Source organism: Nerophis ophidion, linkage group LG04 (genome assembly GCF_033978795.1).
Source record: "Nerophis ophidion isolate RoL-2023_Sa linkage group LG04, RoL_Noph_v1.0, whole genome shotgun sequence".
NCBI classification, from domain to species: domain Eukaryota; kingdom Metazoa; phylum Chordata; class Actinopteri; order Syngnathiformes; family Syngnathidae; genus Nerophis; species Nerophis ophidion.
This window is the reverse complement of record NC_084614.1, coordinates 7,761,430-7,784,487: the sequence shown is the minus strand read 5'-3', so window position 1 is coordinate 7,784,487 and position 23,058 is coordinate 7,761,430. Positions and strand designations below refer to the sequence as shown.

Sequence of the window (23,058 nt, the reverse complement as noted above, 5' to 3'; positions counted from 1 at the left end):
ATGTTACTAGATACTACATATATACTTACATCATGTATATAGTACATGTTATTATGAATGTTACTACATGACATATATACTTACATGATGTATATGTTACATGTTATTATGAATGTTACTACATGACATATATACTTACATGATGTATATATTACATGTTATTATGAATGTTAGTAGATACTACATATATACTTACATCATGTACATATTACATGTTATGAATGTTATTACATAACATATATACTTATAGCATCTATATATTACATGTTATTGTGAATGTTACAACATGACATATATACTTATTGCGTGTATTTAAAACCTTGTTGGATGTTTTTTTAAAGCACTTGATAGGCAGAATAGAGCAAATTCCATTAGCTCCATTGTTAGCTGACTTTTGCCAGTGTTAATTTAAGATTTAGAATGCATCAAAGAAGAAAAGCCTATGTTATTTGAAATAAGGATTGTGAGTGATAGAAAAACATTGCAATAAAGGTGCAGTTCCCCTTTAAATAGGACTGGTCATAACTTAATTCCGGGTGATAGTTGGGAATTGATCCCAACATGGTGAAGTACATACGAATAAATGCTGTTTACCTCCTCTGGACAGTACTTCTCCACGGTCTCCAACGCCCCCTGGGACTGGTTCCAGCCGCCCACCGCGTAAATGCAGTTGTTGAGGCAGGCCACGCCCACGTAGGCCCGGCGTGTGACCATGACAGGCAAGGCGCTCCACCGGCGGCTGATGGGATCGTAGGTGTCTGTGGAGCGCAGCTCCCTGCTTTCCTCGCTGATTCCCCCGACCACGTAGATGAGACCTGGAAAGGAGGCCGGGACACGGCGGGTGAGACGGACGGAGACACGTGGGGGGGGCGTGGGAGGCGGCACCTTGCAGCTCGCAGCAACCAAAGTAATAGCGGGGAGACATCATGTAGCCGATGACCTCCCACTTGTTGTCCTCCGGGTCGTAACGTTCCATCGTCTTGCCGATCTCGGAGCCGATCCAGCCGCCTGGTGGGCAGAAAATGGCATCGTTTTACCCCCTGCAGGGCCATTGGGGCGCTGAAGCCTACCACACTTGACTTTTGGGTCCAAACTACGGCCCGCCAGCGTGATAGTTACATGAATTTGAGTTCAGAGTGCTCTCAAATTCATCTTAAACATTTGCTGCTATGTTGATTTAACGTTGAATTTTGCTCATTTTCCAAACAATATTCTTCAACACCAATACAATGTTGAAACAACATGTTTTTTTTACAACGTTTAATCAATGTCAGGTTGTGACGTTGATTTAACATTGAAATGTGGTCATTTTCCAACCAAGATTCTACAACATTAATATAACGTTGAAACAACGTGCTTTTTTACAACGTTTAATCAATGTCAGGTTGTGACGTTGATTTAACATTGAAATGTGGTCATTTTCCAACCAAGATTCTACAACATTAATATAACGTTGAAACAACATGCTTTTTTACAAGGTTTAATCAATGTCAGGTTGTGACGTTGATTTAACATTGAAATGTGGTCATTTTCCAACCAAGATTCTACAACATTTATATAACGTTGAAACAACAGGCTTTTTTACAAGGTTTAATCAATGTCAGGTTGTGACGTTGATTTAACATTGAAATGTGGTCATTTTCCAACCAAGATTCTACAACATTAATATAACATTGAAACAACATGCTTTTTTACAACGTTTAATCAATGTCAGGTTGTGACGTTGATTTAACATTGAAATGTGGTCATTTTCCAACCAAGATTCTACAACATTAATATAACGTTGAAACAACATGCTTTTTTACAAGGTTTAATCAATGTCAGGTTGTGACGTTGATTTAACATTGAAATGTGGTCATTTTCCAACCAAGATTCTACAACATTAATATAACGTTGAAACAACATACTTTTTTACAACGTTTAATCAATGTCAGGTTGTGACGTTGATTTAACATTGAAATGTGGTCATTTTCCAACCAAGATTCTACAACATTAATATAACGTTGAAACAACGTGCTTTTTTACAACGTTTAATCAATGTCAGGTTGTGACGTTGATTTAACATTGAAATGTGGTCATTTTCCAACCAAGATTCTACAACATTAATATAACGCTGAAACAACATGCTTTTTTACAAGGTTTAATCAATGTCAGGTTGTGACGTTGATTTAACATTGAAATGTGGTCATTTTCCAACCAAGATTCTACAACATTAATATAACGTTGAAACAACGTGCTTTTTTACAACGTTTAATCAATGTCAGGTTGTGACGTTGATTTAACATTGAAATGTGGTCATTTTCCAACCAAGATTCTACAACATTAATATAACGTTGAAACAACGTGCTTTTTTACAACGTTTAATCAATGTCAGGTTGTGACGTTGATTTAACATTGAAATGTGGTCATTTTCCAAGAGAGAGAGGTGGAGAAACGACGACGGAACGAGACAAAGCGCATGCAACCCGTAAGAGAGCGAGATGGAGAGCGAGAGGCAGACGACGCGGGCGACTGAAAAGAAACCAGAAAAATACTTTTTTTATTAGAAAAAAAGAAAGTCAACACTGCTCAAAGTCATGCCCTTCCTTGGTGGTCCCTGGAACCCGCACGACAGTGAGTCGTTCACAAGGTACCACTGTAATTGTTTTATATGAAAAAAATTATTTTCCGACCTTTAAGGAATGTGTTTTATCTCCGCTTTGTGAATAATTCCCCATCTGATGCATAGTGAAATGGCGAACAGGAAATGCCAGGTGTAGAGTGGTATTTACCGAAGGCGTAGAGAGCACCATTGCAGGGACAGACGCCAACTCCACATCGAGGGAAATTCAAGGACGCCACGGCGGCCCACTGTTTGGTCACCGGGTCGTATCGCTCGGTGCAGTCAAAGATCATGGAGTCTTTCTCCCCTGGGGAGGGGAGAGCAGGTTGAGACTGATCACCGTGGGGACTTCCACGTGCTTCCTCACCTCCCACCACGTAGATCATGCCTTCCATCACCGCCACCCCCAGCCCGCTGCGAGCCTGGTGCAGGGACGACACGGTGGTCCAGTACTGGTTGAAGGTGTCAAAGCGCTCCACGCAACTTAACGCCCGGTTGTCATTCCAGCGGCCGCCCTGTAGGCGAATGTAGCCTCCTGCCGCCCAGACACAAGCACACGTCCCGCGTCAACAACACCCAGGAACACGTCGCATTCCCACAAATACACACAGCAAATAGTGCAGAACACAACCTATGGCGTAAAGGTACTTCCTGGCTTTCCTTCTGGGTCTCATCTTGACCTGCTGGAGTTGGTTGTTCATCTTGTGGTCTTTGGGGGACTTGGTGACTTCAATGTATTCCTTCAACAGGGTCTGCAGCGCCACCCGCAGGCTGAAGTCAGCAATATCTTTAACAGTAAAAAGAGCAACATGAATCCGAAGAAGTCACTATTTATTGAAAGGAACAGAATTAGGGCTGGACACGGGATCTGTGTCAATCAAAACAAGTGTTCCATTAAACAGGAAGTGATCACCAAGCGATGGGAGGGACAAGCTAACAGCCAATCAGGTAACAGTATCACGTTTTAGACCTATTTCTCACATTTAACAAAAATTTTCAATAATTATCAGTATCGAGCGATACATTGATATTTAAATAATTACTGCTTGAAAAAAATCATTTTCATAGTTAAATAAGAATAATAGGGAGGGCAAATTAATGTTACACAGCCGTCATTTCCGAGCATTAAACCTGCAGAAGATAGTTCTTCTCAGATTTTCTCTGTCTAAATTGTCATCATTTGCACTATTTTAATGCTGTCATGATGGTGGTACTTAATGAATACTTAGGTCTACCACACTACTGTATTTAATGCTGTCATGATGGTGGTACTTAATGAATACTTAGGTCTACTACATTACTGTATTTAATGTTGTCATGATGGTGGTACTTAACGAATACTTAGGTCTACTACGCTACTGTATTTAATGTTGTCATGATGGTGGTACTTAATGAATACTTAGGTCTACTATGCTACTGTATTTAACGTTGCCATTATGGTGGTACTTAATGAATGCTTAGGTCTACTACACTACTGTATTTCATGTTGTCATGATGGTGGTACTTAATGAATACTTAGGTCTACTACACTACTGTATTTAACGTTGCCATGATGGTGGTACTTAATGAATACTTAGGTCCACTACACTACTGTATTTAATGTTGTCATGATGGTGGTACTTATTGAATACTTAGGTCTACTACGCTACTGTATTTAATGTTGTCATGATGGTGGTACTAAATGAATACTTAGGTCTACTACACTACTGTATTTAATGTCATTATGGTGGTACTTAATGAATACTTAGGTCTACTACACTACTGTATTTAATGTTGCCATTGTGGTGGTACTTAATGAATACTTAGGTCTACTACACTACTGTATTTAATGTCATTATGGTGGTACTTAATGAATTCTTAGGTCTACTAGACTACTGTATTTAACGTTGCCATTATGGTGGTGCTTAATGAATACTTAGGTCTACTACGCTACTGTATTTAATGTTGTCATTATGGTGGTACTTAATGAATACTTAGGTCTACTACACTACTGTATTTAATGTCATTATGGTGGTACTTAATGAATACTTAGGTCTACTACACTACTGTATTTAATGTAATTATGGTGGTACTTAATGAATACTTAGGTCTACTACACTACTGTATTTAATGTCATTATGGTGGTACTTAATGAATACTTAGGTCTACTACACTACTGTATTTAATGTTGCCATTGTGGTGGTACTTAATGAATACTTAGGTCTACTACACTACTGTATTTAATGTCATTATGGTGGTACTTAATGAATACTTAGGTCTACTACACTACTGTATTTAATGTTGCCATTGTGGTGGTACTTAATGAATACTTAGGTCTACTACACTACTGTATTTAATGTCATTATGGTGGTACTTAATGAATACCTAGGTCTACTACACTACTGTATTTAATGTTGTCATTATGGTGGTACTTAATGAATACTTAGGTCTACTACACTACTGTATTTAACGTTGCCATTATGGTGGTACTTAATGAATACTTAGGTCTACTACACTACTGTGCTGTATGGCCCAGCCTTAGGTGGGATAGCAGAAGCTGGTTGCTTACCCTCGATGTACTTGAACAGCCTCTGTGGGGAGAGCAGAGGGAAGCGGACAGGTTCCAAAACCTCCACGACGTACTTCTTTCTTTTGCCCACGTCGTGGAGGACCCAGTCCATGGCGGCGGTGAACACCTGGTACTCGTCCTCGATCCGCAACTCTTCACTCCTCAGAAGTTTGACAATCTGATCCTTGGAGAGGCCCTTGAACTCGTCGCCGATACAGACCTAGAGCGGAGGGAGACGTGAGCACGTGGGTCTGGACTCGGGGCGTGGTCCGGCTGACCTCCAGGAAGTGACCGTGGATGTAGTTCTCGGAGAACTCCAACATCTTCACGCAGGCAATCTGCTCCAGGAACTGGAACATGCCCACGCAATTGGACGAGTCCATCTGGCCTTTGAGGAAGTCCCCGCAGATGGACACGATCTCGTTGAGCTGCAGCATGTCGGCGGCCAACATCAGCTCCTGGACGTTGTCCACCGTCACGTCCATGGCGCCTGAGGAGCAGCAAAAGGCCGTTAAGGCGGAGGACGTGCTGGCGGGCATCTCCTAGTACCTGTGTAGACGAAGCCCAGCAGGACCTCAAAGGTGTCGCCGTCCACCCCCAGGATCTCCACCTCCTCCTTGGCCGCCTCGCTCATCCCCAGGGAGAAGAGAGCAGAGAAGTAGGGGCTGGCGGCCGCCAGCACCAGCCGGTGGACTTTGAAGACGCGGCCGCCGACCCGCAGCCTCACGTCGCAGAAGTCGGCGCTGAGCCGCATCTTGTTCATCCGGGCCAGGATGAGCCTGGCGTGGCGGTCCGAGGCCTGCTCCAAGGCCAGGGTCGCCATGGCAGCGGCAGCGTCAGTGGTGGAGGACATGGCAGCTGGCCCTTTTCTCTGCAGCAGGACACCAGCCAACAAGTTAGCAACTCATCACATCGACAACTATTATGTAAGAAGGTTTTAGTATCGCTATTTATGGCTGTAAGTCTTTGCTGTCCTCCAGGATTCTGTTTTTGTTTACTTTGTGTTGTGATCCGATGGTCGGCTCATACCATATTTCTTGTTTTGTTCCATCCATTTTCTACCGCTTATTCCCTTTCGGGGTCGCTGGCGCCTAGCTCAGCTACAATCGGGCGGAAGGCGGGGTACACCCTGGACAAGTCACCACCTCATCGCAGGGCCAACACAGATAGACAACATTCACACTCACATTCACACACTAGGGCCAATTTAGCGTTGCCAATCAACCTATCCCCAGGTGCATGTCTTTGGAGGTGGGAGGGGCCTATCTCCAGGTGCATGTCTTTGGAGGTGTGAGACGCCTATTCCCAGGTGCATGTCTTTGGAGGTGGGAGGGGCCTATCCCCAGGTGCATGTCTTTGGAGGTGGGGGGAGCCTATCCCCAGGTGCATGTCTTTGGAGGTGGGAGGGGCCTATCTCCAGGTGCATGTCTTTGGAGGTGTGAGACGCCTATTCCCAGGTGCATGTCTTTGGAGGTGGGAGGGGCCTATCCCCAGGTGCATGTCTTTGGAGGTGGGAGGAAGCCGGAGTACCCGGAGGGAACCCACGCATTCACGGGGAGAACATGCAAACTCCACACAGAAAGATCCCGAGCCTGGATTTGAACCCAGGAGTGCAGGACCTTCGTATTGTGAGGCAGACGCACTAACCCCTCTGCCACCGTGAAAACGCTGTTTTGTTCCATTTTTGTATTATTGTCTGCCAATGTTTGCCTTTGTTCCTTGTTTAGTCTGTTACCATGGTTGTTTATTAGCTCCACCTGCTACTCTCGGTTCCCGCACACCTGTTCCCACTGATCACTGCCTTATATAAGCCGGCCCCTTTTAGTTCTTCTGTCTCGGATCCTAATTTGCCTTCGTGCAACAAGTGACGACTGCTTTATATGTATATTCTCGCTAGCTTACACGCTACGCCATTATTTTTTCTAGCTCTCATGCTAATGGTTTTGTTTTCCCTTTTTGTGCCTTCGTGCCAAGTTTAGTGTCTCTGTTTTCCTAGCTTTCCATGCTAGCGCTTTTTGTTTGCCTTTCTGCTTAGCTCCAGTGTTTTTTGTTCCTAGCCCTTTTATTAGTTTAATAAATACTTTTCATCTTACCTTATGTTGGTTTCTTGCCTGACGCATCCCTGCCGCGTAAGTCTCACACTTTGCAGCCGGTTCAGTTTTAGTTTGGTTTTACTTAGCTTACCCTAAGCTTCAATGCCTTTTCTTAGCGGGACTTGCCTTTTGTTTATTTTTTACTTAAGCGTTACATACCTTTTTACCTGCACACTGCCTCCCTCATATTGTAATCACCACACAAACCATGTTCCCGACATCTACAAAGCAATTAGCTACCGGCTGCCACCTACTGATGTGGAAGAGTATTACACGGTTACGCTGCCGAGCTCTAGACCAGTGTTTTTCAACCTTTTTTGAGACAAGGCACATTTTTTTCCAAAAACGTTAAAAAAATATAAACTCCACCAGGTCCTCCTCGTGCCTTATTTTGAGTTTGTTGGTGTTTTCCTGTGTGTAGTGCTTTAGTTCTTGTCTTGTGCTGTTATTTTGGTGTTTTCCTGTAGCAGTTTTATGTCTTCCTTTGAGCGCTATTCCCCGCACCTGCTTTGCGTTAGCAAGCAAGGCTATTGAAGTTGTTGCTATTCTTCTTTGTGGGGACATTGTTGCTTGCCATGTCATGCACGGATGTACTTTGTGGACGCCGTCCATCTCTGCTCCACACGCTGCAAGTTTTTGCCGTCGTCCAGCATTCTGTTTCTGTTTACTTTTTAACTAGTTCAGTTTTACTGTCATTTTACATAGCCATCCCTCGGCTTTATTGCCTTTTCCTTTTGTTAATTTTTGGCTTAAGCGTTACATACCTTTTTTTACCTGCACACTGCCTCCCGCATATTGTGATCACCACAAACCATGTTCCCGACATCTACAAAGCAATTAGCTACCGGCTGCCACCTACTGATGTGGAAGAGTATTACACGGTTACGCTGCCGAGCTCTAGACCAGTGTTTTTCAACCTTTTTTGAGACAAGGCACATTTTTTTCCAAAAACGTTAAAAAAATATAAACTCCACCAGGTCCTCCTCGTGCCTTATTTTGAGTTTGTTGGTGTTTTCCTGTGTGTAGTGCTTTAGTTCTTGTCTTGTGCTGTTATTTTGGTGTTTTCCTGTAGCAGTTTTATGTCTTCCTTTGAGCGCTATTCCCCGCACCTGCTTTGCGTTAGCAAGCAAGGCTATTGAAGTTGTTGCTATTCTTCTTTGTGGGGACATTGTTGCTTGCCATGTCATGCACGGATGTACTTTGTGGACGCCGTCCATCTCTGCTCCACATGCTGCAAGTTTTTGCTCTCGTCCAGCATTCTGTTTCTGTTTACTTTTTAACCAGTTCAGTTTTACTGTCATTTTACATAGCCATCCCTCTGCTTTATTGCCTTTTCCTTTTGTTCATTGTTGGCTTAAGTGTTACATACCTTTTTTTTTACCTGCATGCTGTGGTCTTCATATTGGGATCACAGTTCTACAGCCAAGTTTTACACAGCACGGACACTAAGGAACGGCAAATTTTCCAGATTATAATTATCCTTTTGCAAAAAAAATCTTTTTATGGACCAATTAGGTGAAGTTGCATCATTTCCCACGGCACACCAGACAATATCTAACGGCACACTATTGTGCCGCGGCACAGTGGTTGAAAACATTGTTATTAATGCAACCTATTATTTTGGGGTCTCCCCATGTCTAGCATTAAAAGATTACAGACTTTTGACAAGAACAAGAAAGTTTGATCATATTACGCCTGTACTGTATATACCTTTATATACATACATATATACCTATACTGTATATACCTTTATATACATATATACATACATATATACCTATACTGTATATACCTTTATATACATATATACATACATATATAACTATACTGGCTCACCTGCACTGGCTTCCTGTGCACTTAAGATGTGACTTTAAGGTTTTACTACTTACGTATAAAATACTACACGGTCTAGCTCCATCCTATCTTGCCGATTGTATTGTACCATATGTCCCGGCAAGAAATCTGCCTTCAAAAGACTCCGGCTTATTAGTGATTCCTAGAGCCCAAAAAAAGTCTGCGGGCTATAGAGCGTTTTCCATTCAGGCTCCAGTACTCTGGAATGCCCTCCCGGTAACAGTTCGAGATGCTACCTCAGTAGAAGCATTTAAGTCTCACCTTAAAACTCATTTGTATACTCTAGCTTTTAAATAGACCCCCTTTTTAGACCAGTTGATCTGCCGTTTATTTTCCTTTTCTACTCTGTCCCACTCTCCCTTGTGGAGGGAGTCCGGTCCGGTGGCCATGGATGAAGTACTGGCTGTCCAGAGTCGGGACCCAGGATGGACCGCGAGTCCAGAGTCCGGACCCAGGATGGACCACGCGTCCAGAGTCAGGACCCAGGATGGTCCACTCGCCTGTGTATCGGCTGGGGACATCTCTGCGCTGCTGATCCGCCTCCGCTTGGGATGGTTTCCTTTTGGATCCACTTTGGACTGGACTCTCACGGTTGTGTTGGACCCACTTTGGACTGGACTCTCACGGTTGTGTTGGACCCACTTCGGACTGGACTCTCACGGTTGTGTTGGCTCCACTTTGGACTGGACTCTCACGGTTGTGTTGGCTCCACTTTGGACTGGACTCTCACGGTTGTGTTGGCTCCTCTTTGGACTGGACTCTCATGGTTGTGTTGGCTCCACTTTGGACTGTACTCTCACGGTTGTGTTGGACCCACTTTGGACTGGACTCTCACAGTTGTGTTGGACCCACTTTAGACTGGACTCTCATGGTTGTGTTGGCTCCACTTTGGACTGGACTCTCACGGTTGTGTTGGACCCACTTTGGACTGGACTCTCACTATTGTGTTGGCTCCACTTTGGACATGACTCTCACGGTTGTGTTGGACCCACTTTTGACTGGACTCTCACGGTTGTGTTGGACCCACTTTGGACTGGACTCTCATGGTTGTGTTGGCTCCACTTTGGACTGGACTCTCACAGTTGTGTTGGCTCCACTTTGGACTGGACTCTCACGGTTGTGTTGGCTCCACTTTGGACTGGACTCTCACGGTTGTGTTGGCTCCACTTTGGACTGGACTCTCACGGTTGTGTTGGCTCCACTTTGGACTGGACTCTCACGGTTGTGTTGGCTCCTCTTTGGACTGGACTCTCACGGTTGTGTTGGCTCCACTTTGGACTGGACTCTCATGGTTGTGTTGGACCCACTTTGGACTGGACTCTCACGATTGTGTTGGCTCCTCTTTTGACTGGACTCTCACGGTTGTGTTGGCTCCACTTTGGACTGGACTCTCACGGTTGTGTTGGCTCCACTTTGGACTGGACTCTCACGATTGTGTTGGCTCCTCTTTGGACTGGACTCTCACGGTTGTGTTGGCTCCACTTTGGACTGGACTCTCATGGTTGTGTTGGACCCACTTTGGACTGGACTCTCACGATTGTGTTGGCTCCTCTTTTGACTGGACTCTCACGGTTGTGTTGGCTCCACTTTGGACTGGACTCTCACGGTTGTGTTGGCTCCACTTTGGACTGGACTCTCACGATTGTGTTGGCTCCTCTTTGGACTCGACTCTCACGGTTGTGTTGGCTCCACTTTGGACTGGACTCTCACGATTGTGTTGGCTCCACTTTGAACTGGACTCTCACGGTTGTGTTGGCTCCACTTTGGACTGGACTCTCACGGTTGTGTTGGACCCACTTTGGACTGGACTCTCATGGTTGTGTTGGACCCACTTTGGACTGGACTCTCACGGTTGTGTTGGCTCCACTTTGGACTGGACTCTCACGGTTGTGTTGGCTCCACTTTGGACTGGACTCTCATGGTTGTGTTGGCTCCACTTTGGACTGGACTCTCACGGTTGTGTTGGCTCCACTTTGGACTGGACTCTCACAATTGTGTTGGCTCCTCTTTGGACTGGACTCTCACGGTAGTGTTGGCTCCTCTTTGGACTGGACTCTCACGGTTGTGTTGGCTCCACTTTGGACTGGACTCTCACGGTTGTGTTGGCTCCACTTTGGACTGGACTCTCACGATTGTGTTGGCTCCACTTTGGACTGGACTCTCACGGTTGTGTTGGCTCCACTTTGGACTGGACTCTCACGGTTGTGTTGGACCCACTTTGGACTGGACTCTCATGGTTGTGTTGGCTCCACTTTGGACTGGACTCTCACGGTTGTGTTGGCTCCACTTTGGACTGGACTCTCACGATTGTGTTGGCTCCTCTTTGGACTGGACTCTCACAATTGTGTTGGCTCCACTTTGGACTGGACTCTCACGGTTGTGTTGGACCCACTTTGGACTGGACTCTCACGGTTGTGTTGGCTCCACTTTGGACTGGACTTTCACGGTTGTGTTGGCTCCACTTTGGACTGGACTCTCACGGTTGTGTTGGCTCCTCTTTGGACTGGACTCTCACGGTTGTGTTGGCTCCTCTTTGGACTAGATTCTCACGGTTGTGTTGGTTCCACTTTGGACTGGACTCTCACGATTGTCTTGGCTCCTCTTTTGACTGGACTCTCACGATTGTGTTGGCTCCTCTTTGGACTGGACTCTCACGGTTGTGTTGGCTCCACTTTGGACTGGACTCTCACGGTTGTGTTGGCTCCTCTTTGGACTGGACTCTCACGATTGTGTTGGCTCCACTTTGGACTGGACTCTCACGATTGTGTTGGTTCCACTTTGGACTGGACTCTCACGATTGTGTTGGCTCCTCTTTGGACTGGACTCTCACGATTGTGTTGGTTCCACTTTGGACTGGACTCTCACGATTGTCTTGGCTCCTCTTTTGACTGGACTCTCACGATTGTGTTGGCTCCTCTTTGGACTGGACTCTCACGGTTGTGTTGGCTCCACTTTGGACTGGACTCTCACGGTTGTGTTGGCTCCTCTTTGGACTGGACTCTCACGATTGTGTTGGCTCCTCTTTGGACTGGACTCTCACGGTTGTGTTGGACCCACTTTGGACTGGACTCTCACGGTTGTGTTGGATCCACTATGGATTGAACTTTCAAAGTATCATGTTAGACCTATCTCGACATCCATTGCGGGTCATCCACGTATAAATAAATAAATGATAAATGGGTTATACTGGTATAGCGCTTTTTTACCTTCAAGGTACTCAAAGCGTGTTGACACTACTTCCACATTCACCCATTCACACACACATTCACACACTGATGGAGGGAGCTGCCATGCAAGACGCTAACCAGCACCCATCAGGAGCAAGGTTGAAGTGTCTTGCTCAGGACACAACAGACATGACGAAGTTAGTACTAGGTGGGAATTGAACCAGGGACCCTCGGGTTGCGCACGGCCACTCTCCAAGGTTTCTCACAGTCATCATTGTCACTGTCACCGACATCCCACTGGGTGTGAGTTTTTCCTTGCCCTTATGTGGGCTCTACCGAGGATGTCGTTGTGGCTTGAGCAGCCCTTTGAGACACTGGTGATTTAGGGCTATATAAATAAACATTGATTGATGTACGAATGTTTTAGTAACCTGAGGTGATACCAAATTATTCTTTTAATAATTAGTATGTATTTATATTACAACGGTATAATAATAATAATAATAATAATAATAATAATAACAACACACCTGCAACGGCTGCTAGCATGCTAGCAATCCCTCGCCCGGACAATGTTGTCAAAATGTCAAACTTCACCACCTTCCGCGCCGCCGGTTGAGCTCCAACAACAATATTTGAGCCACAATGAAGAACTATTTAAGTCTCCGGCATCGTTCAAATGGACTTTGTTGACGGGAGCCAGGCAACTTCCCAACGCGTTGTTTACTGCACTTGACTCCGAATCGATTGCTCCGGTCTGGCCGTCACAACAAATCGAGCGAGAGCATGTATCGACATGATGTATCGTCTGAAATTATAAGCATTTGTTTTATTTTTAATACTGTTTCTTTGTTTGAAATAGTTATGTAGTAGTTGTCTTCTTTGTGGATGTTGTTACTTTCTTTATTTGATGTCGGGGCGATAAAAGGTTGTTTGGCAAAGCACCGCCAGAGGGCAGTGTTGTACTGCACGTAACTGACTTTATATTCTTTTACGTTCGTCACTGTTTGGCATACCAGTCACACTTAGGGTTTTTACAACAAAATAAAGTACTGCGTTTTATTTTCCTCTATCCAAACACAGTGTTACTGTTCAATCTGTGTGATGTTAAAGTGGCTGACAATAGGAAATATGCTTGTTAAATAAAACCTTGTTTTTAAGGAATACTTAGGCCTACTACGTCATGTAATGTTGGTCATTATGCTGGGACTTGGAGTGTTCCATCCGGTGCAACTTGGAGTGTTCTCTCTAGTGGGACATGGAGTGTTCTCTCCAGCGGGACTTGGAGTGTTTTCTCCGGTGGCACTTGGCGTGTTCTCTCTAGTGGGACTTGGAGTGTTCTCTCCAGTGGGACTCGGAGTGTTCTCTCCAGTGGGACTTGGAGTGTTGTCTCTAGTGGGACTTGGAGTGTTCTCTCCACTGGGACTCGGAGTGTTCTCTCCAGTGGGACTCGGAGTGTTCTCTTCAGTGGGACTGGGAGTGTTCTCTCCAGTGGGACTTGGAGTGTTCTCTTCAGTGGCACTTGGAGTGTTGTCTCTAGTGGGACTTGGAGTGTTCTCTCCACTGGGACTCGGAGTGTTCTCTCCAGTGGGACTCGGAGTGTTCTCTTCAGTGGGACTGGGAGTGTTCTCTCCAGTGGGACTTGGAGTGTTCTCTTCAGTGGGACTGGGAGTGTTCTCTCCAGTGGGACTGGGAGTGTTCTCTCCAGTGGGACTTGGAGTGTTGTCTCTAGTGGGACTTGGAGTGTTTTCTCCAGTGGGACTTGAAGTGTTCTCTTCAGTGGGACTGGGAGTGTTCTCTCCAGTGGGACTTGGAGTGTTCTCTCCAGCGGGACTTGGAGTGTTTTCTCCGGTGGCACTTGGCGTGTTCTCTCCAGCGGGACTTGGAGTGTTTTCTCCGGTGGCACTTGGCGTGTTCTCTCTAGTGGGACATGGAGTGTTCTCTCCAGCGGGACTTGGAGTGTTTTCTCCGGTGGCACTTGGCGTGTTCTCTCTAGTGGGACTTGGAGTGTTCTCTCCAGTGGGACTCGGAGTGTTCTCTCCAGTGGGACTTGGAGTGTTGTCTCTAGTGGGACTTGGAGTGTTCTCTCCACTGGGACTCGGAGTGTTCTCTCCAGTGGGACTCGGAGTGTTCTCTTCAGTGGGACTGGGAGTGTTCTCTCCAGTGGGACTTGGAGTGTTCTCTTCAGTGGCACTTGGAGTGTTGTCTCTAGTGGGACTTGGAGTGTTCTCTCCACTGGGACTCGGAGTGTTCTCTCCAGTGGGACTCGGAGTGTTCTCTTCAGTGGGACTGGGAGTGTTCTCTCCAGTGGGACTTGGAGTGTTCTCTTCAGTGGGACTGGGAGTGTTCTCTCCAGTGGGACTGGGAGTGTTCTCTCCAGTGGGACTTGGAGTGTTGTCTCTAGTGGGACTTGGAGTGTTTTCTCCAGTGGGACTTGAAGTGTTCTCTTCAGTGGGACTGGGAGTGTTCTCTCCAGTGGGACTTGGAGTGTTCTCTCCAGTGGGACTTGGAGTGTTCTCTTCAGTGGGACTGGGAGTGTTCTCTCCAGTGGGACTGGGAGTGTTCTCTCCAGTGGGACTTGGAGTGTTGTCTCTAGTGGGACTTGGAGTGTTTTCTCCAGTGGGACTTGAAGTGTTCTCTTCAGTGGGACTGGGAGTGTTCTCTCCAGTGGGACTTGGAGTGTTCTCTCCAGTGGGACTTGGAGTGTTCTCTTCAGTGGGACTGGGAGTGTTCTCTCCAGTGGGACTTGGAGTGTTCTCTTCAGTGGGACTGGGAGTGTTCTCTCCAGTGGGACTGGGAGTGTTCTCTCCAGTGGGACTTGGAGTGTTGTCTCTAGTGGGACTTGGAGTGTTTTCTCCAGTGGGACTTGAAGTGTTCTCTTCAGTGGGACTTGGAGTGTTCTCTCCGGCGGTTTCTCAATCCTCAGACTGGCGTCTAGCGTTTTTTTGCAGCTGAAGTCTTCATGGAAGAGCATTTCTGGGTCACGATGAGGGCGAGAGGTTTCATGGACTCACCATTTGTTAGGAGACTTTCTTTGTGAGCGCTCCATTAAGTCTGGGGAAGATGAGATTTCGTGGAATATTGAATTAGTGACTTGTTGTCGTGACAAACAAGCCTCGCTTGTCTCTTCCACTTCACGCCTGTGCCAAGTCGCCCTTGTGGCTTCCTTGTGATGCCCATTTTTATCATTGTTTTTCGCCGTGTGATATTATCTGAATTTGGATGCTGTGTGTCTTCTTAAAACCGACTCAGTTAGTTCCTTTGTCTACAATTCGGTGTGACCTTTTCGTCACCGTAGGAGATCTACATGGCAATTTAGTAGAATAAATAGTTGAATGGCTATGTCATTTCATATTTGCAATCTTAATTTTTTTTTATTGTTAACGGCAGCAGTAAAATCATTTAAGAGGCGCGTTGTGCTGGGAACTATTCTGTACGACTGTCTTTATGTACATCTTTGTACATAAAGGAATTTTTTTTTTACAATGAATTTATTTTGCAGTGAATTTTTATACACGGAAATTTTAAACACTTACTGTAACTGATTTTTTTAGCGCTTCAATAATTAATTTTTTTGCATTTAATTATACTGACAATTTTATTTTGAAAAACAAATGTAAGCAAAATTTGTTAAAAAATTCCATATTTGAAAATTCAGTGTTTTAAAATTCTGTATTTCAAACACTTTCTGAAACTGATTTTTTTTTTTAGCGGTTTAATGGTTACATTTTTTTTGCCTCTAATTGTACTGATAATTTTATTTTGAAAAACAAAATGTAAGCAAAATGTGTTCAAAAATTCCATATTCGAAAATTCAGTGTTTTAAAATTATGTAATTTAAACACTTTCTGTATCTGATTTTTTTAGCGTTTTAATAATTTTTTTTTTTTTTTGCATTTAATTATACTGACAATTTTATTTTGAAAAACAAAATGTAAGCAAAATGTGTTAAAAAATTCAATATTTGAAAATTCAGTGTTTTAAAATTATGTAATTTAAACACTTTCTGTAACTGATTTGTTTAGAGTTTTAGTAATATTTTTTTTTGCATTTAATTACACTGACAATTTTATTTTGAAAAAACAAAATGTAAGCAAAATGTGTTCAAAAATTCCATATTTGAAAATTCAGTGTTTTAAAATTATGTAATTTAAACACTTTCTGTATCTTATTTTTTAGCGTTTTAATAATTAATTTTTTTTGCATTTAATTATACCGACAATTTTATTTTGAAAAAAAAATGTAAGCAAAATGTGTTCAAAAATTCCATATTTGAAAATTCAGTGTTTTAAAATTATGTAATTTAAACACTTTCTGTAACTGATTTGTTTAGAGTTTTAATAATAAAAAATTTTTTTGCATTTAATTATACTGCCAATTTTATTTTGAAAAAAAAATTTAAGCAAAATGTGTTAAAAAATTCCATATTGGAAAATTCAGTGTTTTAAAATTCTGTATTTTAAACACTTTCTGTATCTGATTTTTTTAGCGTTTAAAACATTTTTTTTTTTTTTGCATTTAATTATACTGACAATTTTATTTTGAAAAAAAAATGTAAGCAAAATGTGTTCAAAAATTCCATATTTGAAAATTCAGTGTTTTAAAATTCTGTATTTTAAACACTTTCTGTAACTGATTTTTTTTTTGCGGTTTAATGGTTACATTTTTTTGCCTCTAATTGTACTGACAATTTTATTTTGAAAAACAAATGTAAGCAAAATGTGTTGAAAAATTCCATATTTGAAAATTCAGTGTTTTAAAATTATGTAATTTAAACACTTTCTGTATCTGATTTTTTTAGCGTTTTAATAATTAATTTTTTTTTGCATTTAATTATGCTGACAATTTTATTTTGAAAAACAAAATGTAAGCAAAATGTGTTAAAAAATTCCGTATTTGAAAATTCAGTGTTTTAAAATTATGTAATTTAAACACTTTCTGTATCTTATTTTTTTAGCGTTTTAATAATTAATTTTTTTTGCATTTAATTATACCGACAATTTTATTTTGAAAAAAAAATGTAAGCAAAATGTGTTCAAAAATTCCATATTTGAAAATTCAGTGTTTTAAAATTATGTAATTTAAACACTTTCTGTAACTGATTTGTTTAGCGTTTTAATAATTAATTTTTTTTGCATTTAATTATACTGACAATTTTATTTAGAAAAAAAAATGTAAGCAAAATGTGTTAAAAAATTCAATATTTGAAAATTCAGTGTTTTAAAATTATGTAATTTAAACACTTTCTGTAACTGATTTGTTTAGAGTTTTGATAATAAAAAAAGTTTTTGCATTTAATTATACTGACAATTTTATTTTGAAAAAAAAATTTAAGCAAAATGTGTTAAAAAATTCCATATTGGAAAATTCAGTGTTTTAAAATTCTGTATTTTAAACACTTTCTGTATCTGATTTTTTTAGCGTTTTAAAATTTTTTTTTTTTTTTGCATTTAATTATACTGACAATTTTATTTTGAAAAAAAAAATGTAAGCAAAATGTGTTCAAAAATTCCATATTTGAAAATTCAGTGTTTTAAAATTCTGTATTTTAAACACTTTCTGTAACTGATTTTTTTTTTTGCGGTTTAATGGTTATATTTTTTTGCCTCTAATTGTACTGACAATTTTATTTTGAAAAACAAATGTAAGCAAAATGTGTTGAAAAATTCCATATTTGAAAATTCAGTGTTTTAAAATTATGTAATTTAAACACTTTCTGTATCTGATTTTTTTAGCGTTTTAATTAATAATTTTTTTTTGCATTTAATTATGCTGACAATTTTATTTTGAAAAACAAAATGTAAGCAAAATGTGTTAAAAAATTCCGTATTTGAAAATTCAGTGTTTTAAAATTCTGTATTTTAAACACTTTCTGTAACTGATTTTTTTTTTTTGCGGTTTAATAGTTACATTTTTTTGCCTCTAATTGTACTGACAATTTTATTTTGAAAAACAAAATGTAAGCAAAATGTGTTAAAAAATTCAATATTTGAAAATTCAGTGTTTTAAAATTGTGTAATTTAAACACTTTCTGTATCTGATATTTTTAGCATTTTAATAATTTTTTTTTTGCATTTTTTGCATACTGACAATTTTATTTAGAAAAAAAAATGTAAGCAAAATGTGTTAAAAAATTCAATATTTGAAAATTCAGTGTTTAAAAATTCTGTATTTTAAACAAATACTGTAGCTGATTTTTTTAACGTTTCAATAATTGAATTTTTTTTGCAGTGAATCATACTGACAATTTTATTTAGAAAAAAAATGTAAGCAAAATGTGTTCAAAAATTCCATATTTGAAAATTCAGTGTTTTAAAATTATGTAATTTAAACACTTTCTGTAACTGATTTGTTTAGAGTTTTAATAATTTTTTTTTTGCATTTAATTATACTGACAATTTTATTTAGAAAAAAAATGTAAGCAAAATGTGTTAAAAAATTCCATATTTGAAAATTCAGAGTTTTAAAATTATGTAATTTAAACACTTTCCGTATCTGATTTTTTTAGCGTTTTAATAATGATTTTTTTTTTGCTTTTAATTATACTGACAAGAAGAAGAAACATCATGGACCCAGATTTCCCTCGCCCGGACGCGGGTCACCGGGGCCCCCCTCTGGAGCCAGGCCCGGAGGTGGGGCACGATGGCGAGCGCCTGGTGGCCGGGACTGTTCCCATGGGGCCCGGCCGGGCACAGCCCGAAGAGGCAACGTGGGTCACCCCTCCAATGGGCTCACCACCCATAGCAGGGGCCATAGAGGTCGGGTGCATTGTGAGCTGGGCGACAGCCGAAGGCAGGGCACTTGGCGGTCCGATCCTCGGCTACAGAAGCTAGCTCTTGGGACGTGGAACGTCACCTCACTGGGGGGGAAAGAGCCTGAGCTAGTGCGCGAAGTCGAGAAATTCCGGCTGGATATAGTCGGACTCACTTCGACGCACAGCAAGGGCTCTGGAACCACTTCTCTCGAGAGGGATTGGACCCTCTTCCACTCTGGCGTTGCCGGCAGTGAGAGGCGACGGGCTGGGGTGGCAATTCTTGTTTCCCCCCGGCTCAAAGCCTGTACGTTGGAGTTCAACCCGGTGGACGAAAGGGTAGCCTCCCTCCGCCTTCGGGTGGGGGGACGGGTCCTGACTGTTGTTTGTGCTTATGCACCAAACAGCAGTTCAGAATACCCACCCTTTTTGGAAGCGCTCGAGGGAGTACTGGAAAGTGCTCCCCCGGGTGATTCCCTTGTCCTACTGGGAGACTTCAACGCTCACGTTGGCAACGACAGTGAAACCTGGAGAGGCGTGATTGGGAAGAATGGCCGCCCGGATCTGAACCCGAGTGGTGTTTTGTTATTGGACTTTTGTGCTCGTCACAGTTTGTCCATAACAAACACCATGTTCAAACATAAGGGTGCCCATATGTGCACTTGGCACCAGGACACCCTAGGCCGCAGTTCCATGATCGACTTTGTAGTTGTGTCATCGGATTTGCGGCCTCATGTTATGGACACTCGGGTGAAGAGAGGGGCGGAGCTTTCTACCGATCACCACCTGGTGGTGAGTTGGCTGCGATGGTGGGGGAGGATGCCGGACAGACCTGGGAGGCCCAAACGCATTGTGAGGGTCTGCTGGGAACGTCTGGCAGAGTCTCCTGTCAGACAAAGTTTCAATTCCCACCTCCGGAAGAACTTTGAACATGTCACGAGGGAGGTGCTGGACATTGAGTCCGAGTGGACCATGTTCCGCACCTCTATTGTCGAGGCGGCAGATCGGAGCTGTGGCCGCAAGGTAGTTGGTGCCTGTCGGGGCGGCAATCCTAAAACCCCTTGGTGGACACCAGCGGTGAGGGATGCCGTCAAGCTGAAGAAGGAGTCCTATCGGGTCCTTTTGGCTCATAGGACTCCGGAGGCAGTGGACAGGTACCGACAGGCCAAGCGGTGTGCAGCTTCAGCGGTCGCGGAGGCAAAAACTCGGACATGGGAAGAGTTCGGGGAAGCCATGGAAAACGACTTCCGGACAGCTTCGAAGCGATTCTGGACCACCGTCCGCCGCCTCAGGAAGGGGAAGCAGTGCACTATCAACACCGTGTATGGTGCGGATGGTGTTCTGCTGACCTCGACTGCGGATGTTGTGGATAGGTGGAAGGAATACTTCGAAGACCTCCTCAATCCCACCAACACGTCTTCCTATGAGGAAGCAGTGCCTGGGGAGTCTGTGGTGGACTCACCTATTTCAGGGGCTGAGGTCGCTGAGGTAGTTAAAAAGCTCCTCGGTGGCAAGGCCCCAGGGGTGGACGATATCCGCCCGGAGTTCCTTAAGGCTCTGGATGCTGTGGGGCTGTCTTGGTTGACAAGACTTTGCAGCATCGCGTGGACATCGGGGGCGGTACCTCTGGATTGGCAGACCGGGGTGGTGGTTCCTCTCTTTAAGAAGGGGGACCGGAGGGTGTGTTCCAACTATCGTGGGATAACACTCCTCAGCCTTCCCGGTAAGGTTTATTCAGGTGTACTGGAGAGGAGGCTACGTCGGATAGTCGAACCTCGGATTCAGGAGGAACAGTGTGGTTTTCGTCCTGGTCGTGGAACTGTGGACCAACTCTATACTCTCGGCAGGGTTCTTGAGGGTGCATGGGAGTTTGCCCAACCAGTCTACATGTGCTTTGTGGACTTGGAGAAGGCATTCGACCGTGTCCCTCGGGAAGTCCTGTGGGGAGTGCTCAGAGAGTATGGGGTATCGGACTGTCTTATTGCGGCGGTCCGTTCCCTGTACGATCAGTGCCAGAGCTTGGTCCGCATTGCCGGCAGTAAGTCGACCACATTTCCAGTGAGGGTTGGACTCCGCCAAGGCTGTCCTTTGTCACCGATTCTGTTCATAACTTTTATGGACAGAATTTCTAGGCGCAGTCAAGGCGTTGAGGGGTTCCGGTTTGGTAACCGCAGGATTAGGTCTCTGCTTTTTGCAGATGATGTGGTCCTGATGGCTTCATCTGACCGGGATCTTCAGCTCTCGCTGGATCGGTTCGCAGCCGAGTGTGAAGCGACCGGAATGAGAATCAGCACCTCCAAGTCCGAGTCCATGGTTCTCGCCCGGAAAAGGGTGGAGTGCCATCTCCGGGTTGGGGAGGAGACCATGCCCCAAGTGGAGGAGTTCAAGTACCTAGGAGTCTTGTTCACGAGTGAGGGAAGAGTGGATCGGGAGATCGACAGGCGGATCGGTGCGGCGTCTTCAGTAATGCGGACGTTGTACCGGTCCGTTGTGGTGAAGAAGGAGCTGAGCCGGAAGGCAAAGCTCTCAATTTACCGGTCGATCTACGTTCCCATCCTCACCTATGGTCATGAGCTTTGGGTCATGACCGAAAGGATAAGATCACGGGTACAAGCGGCCGAAATGAGTTTCCTCCGCCGTGTGGCGGGGCTCTCCCTTAGAGATAGGGTGAGAAGCTCTGCCATCCGGGAGGAACTCAAAGTAAAGCCGCTGCTCCTTCACATCGAGAGGAGCCAGATGAGGTGGTTCGGGCATCTGGTCAGGATGCCACCCGAACGCCTCCCTAGGGAGGTGTTTAGGGCACGTCCAACCGGTAGGAGGCCACGGGGAAGACCCAGGACACGTTGGGAAGACTATGTCTCCCGGCTGGCCTGGGAACGCCTCGGGATCCCCCGGGAAGAGCTAGACGAAGTGGCTGGGGAGAGGGAAGTCTGGGTTTCCCTGCTTAGGCTGTTGCCCCCGCGACCCGACCTCGGATAAGCGGAAGATGATGGATGGATGGATGGATATACTGACAATTTTATTTTGAAAAACAAAATGTAAGCAAAATGTGTTCAAAAAATTCCTTATTTGAAAATTCAGTGTTTTAAAATTATGTAATTTAAACACTTTCCGTATCTGATTTTTTTAGCGTTTTAATAATGATTTTTTTTTGCTTTTAATTATACTGACAATTTTATTTTGAAAAACAAAATGTAAGCAAAATGTGTTCAAAGAATTCCTTATTTGAAAATTCAGTGTTTTAAAATTATGTAATTTAAACACTTTCTGTAACTGATTTGTTTAGAGTTTTAGTAATATTTTTTTTGCATTTAATTATACTGACAATTTTATTTTGAAAAAAAAAAAATGTAAGCAAAATGTGTTAAAAAAAAATCCATATTTGAAAATTCCGTGTTTACAAATTCTGTATTTTAAATACTTACTGTAACTGATTTTTTTTTGCATTTGAATAATTGATTTTTTTTTTTGCATTTAATTATACTGACAATTTTATTTTGAAAAAAAAATGTAAGCAAAATGTGTTCAAAAATTCCATATTTGAAAATTCAGTGTTTTAAAATTATGTAATTTAAACACTTTCTGTAACTGATTTGTTTAGAGTTTTAATAATAATTTTTTGTGCATTTAATTATACTGACAATTTTATTTAGAAAAAAAAATGTAAGCAAAATGTGTTAAAAAATTCAATATTTGAAAATTCAGTGTTTAAAAATTCTGTATTTTAAACAAATACCGTAGCTGATTTGTTTAACGTTTCAATAATTGAATTTTTTTTGCAGTGAATTATACTGACAATTTTATTTAGAAAATTTTTTTAAACAAAATGTGTTAAAAAAAATTCCATATTTGAAAATTCAGAGTTTTAAAATGATGTAATTTAAACACTTTCTGTATCAGATTTTTTTAGCGTTTTAATAATTAATTTTTTTTTGCATTTAATTATACTGACAATTTTATTTTGAAAAAAAAATGTAAGCGAAATGTGTTCAAAAACTCAATATTTGAAAATTCAGTGTTTAAAAATTCTGTATTTTAAACAA

At 42.7% G+C, this 23,058-nt stretch overlaps 1 protein-coding gene across 2 annotated transcripts in view; it reads right to left on the bottom strand.

The window, feature by feature from the left end:
- Positions 1–13,031, bottom strand: part of ipp (intracisternal A particle-promoted polypeptide) — an 18,727-nt gene extending 5,696 nt beyond the window's left edge. Inside the window, exons 1-9 of one of the 2 annotated variants that reach the window (XM_061896893.1) lie at positions 12,795–13,031; positions 5,700–6,021; positions 5,429–5,640; positions 5,151–5,370; positions 3,234–3,389; positions 2,970–3,137; positions 2,772–2,909; positions 886–1,008; positions 595–815 (exon numbers count right to left, since the gene is read on the bottom strand). In XM_061896893.1, the coding sequence (XP_061752877.1) occupies positions 595–815; positions 886–1,008; positions 2,772–2,909; positions 2,970–3,137; positions 3,234–3,389; positions 5,151–5,370; positions 5,429–5,640; positions 5,700–6,003 (1,542 nt within the window). In that variant the 5' untranslated portion in view covers positions 6,004–6,021; positions 12,795–13,031. The remainder of the gene's footprint in view (positions 1–594; positions 816–885; positions 1,009–2,771; positions 2,910–2,969; positions 3,138–3,233; positions 3,390–5,150; positions 5,371–5,428; positions 5,641–5,699; positions 6,022–12,794) is intronic. The other variant, XM_061896892.1, reaches the window with a different exon arrangement.
- Positions 13,032–23,058: the final 10,027 nt, after the last annotated feature.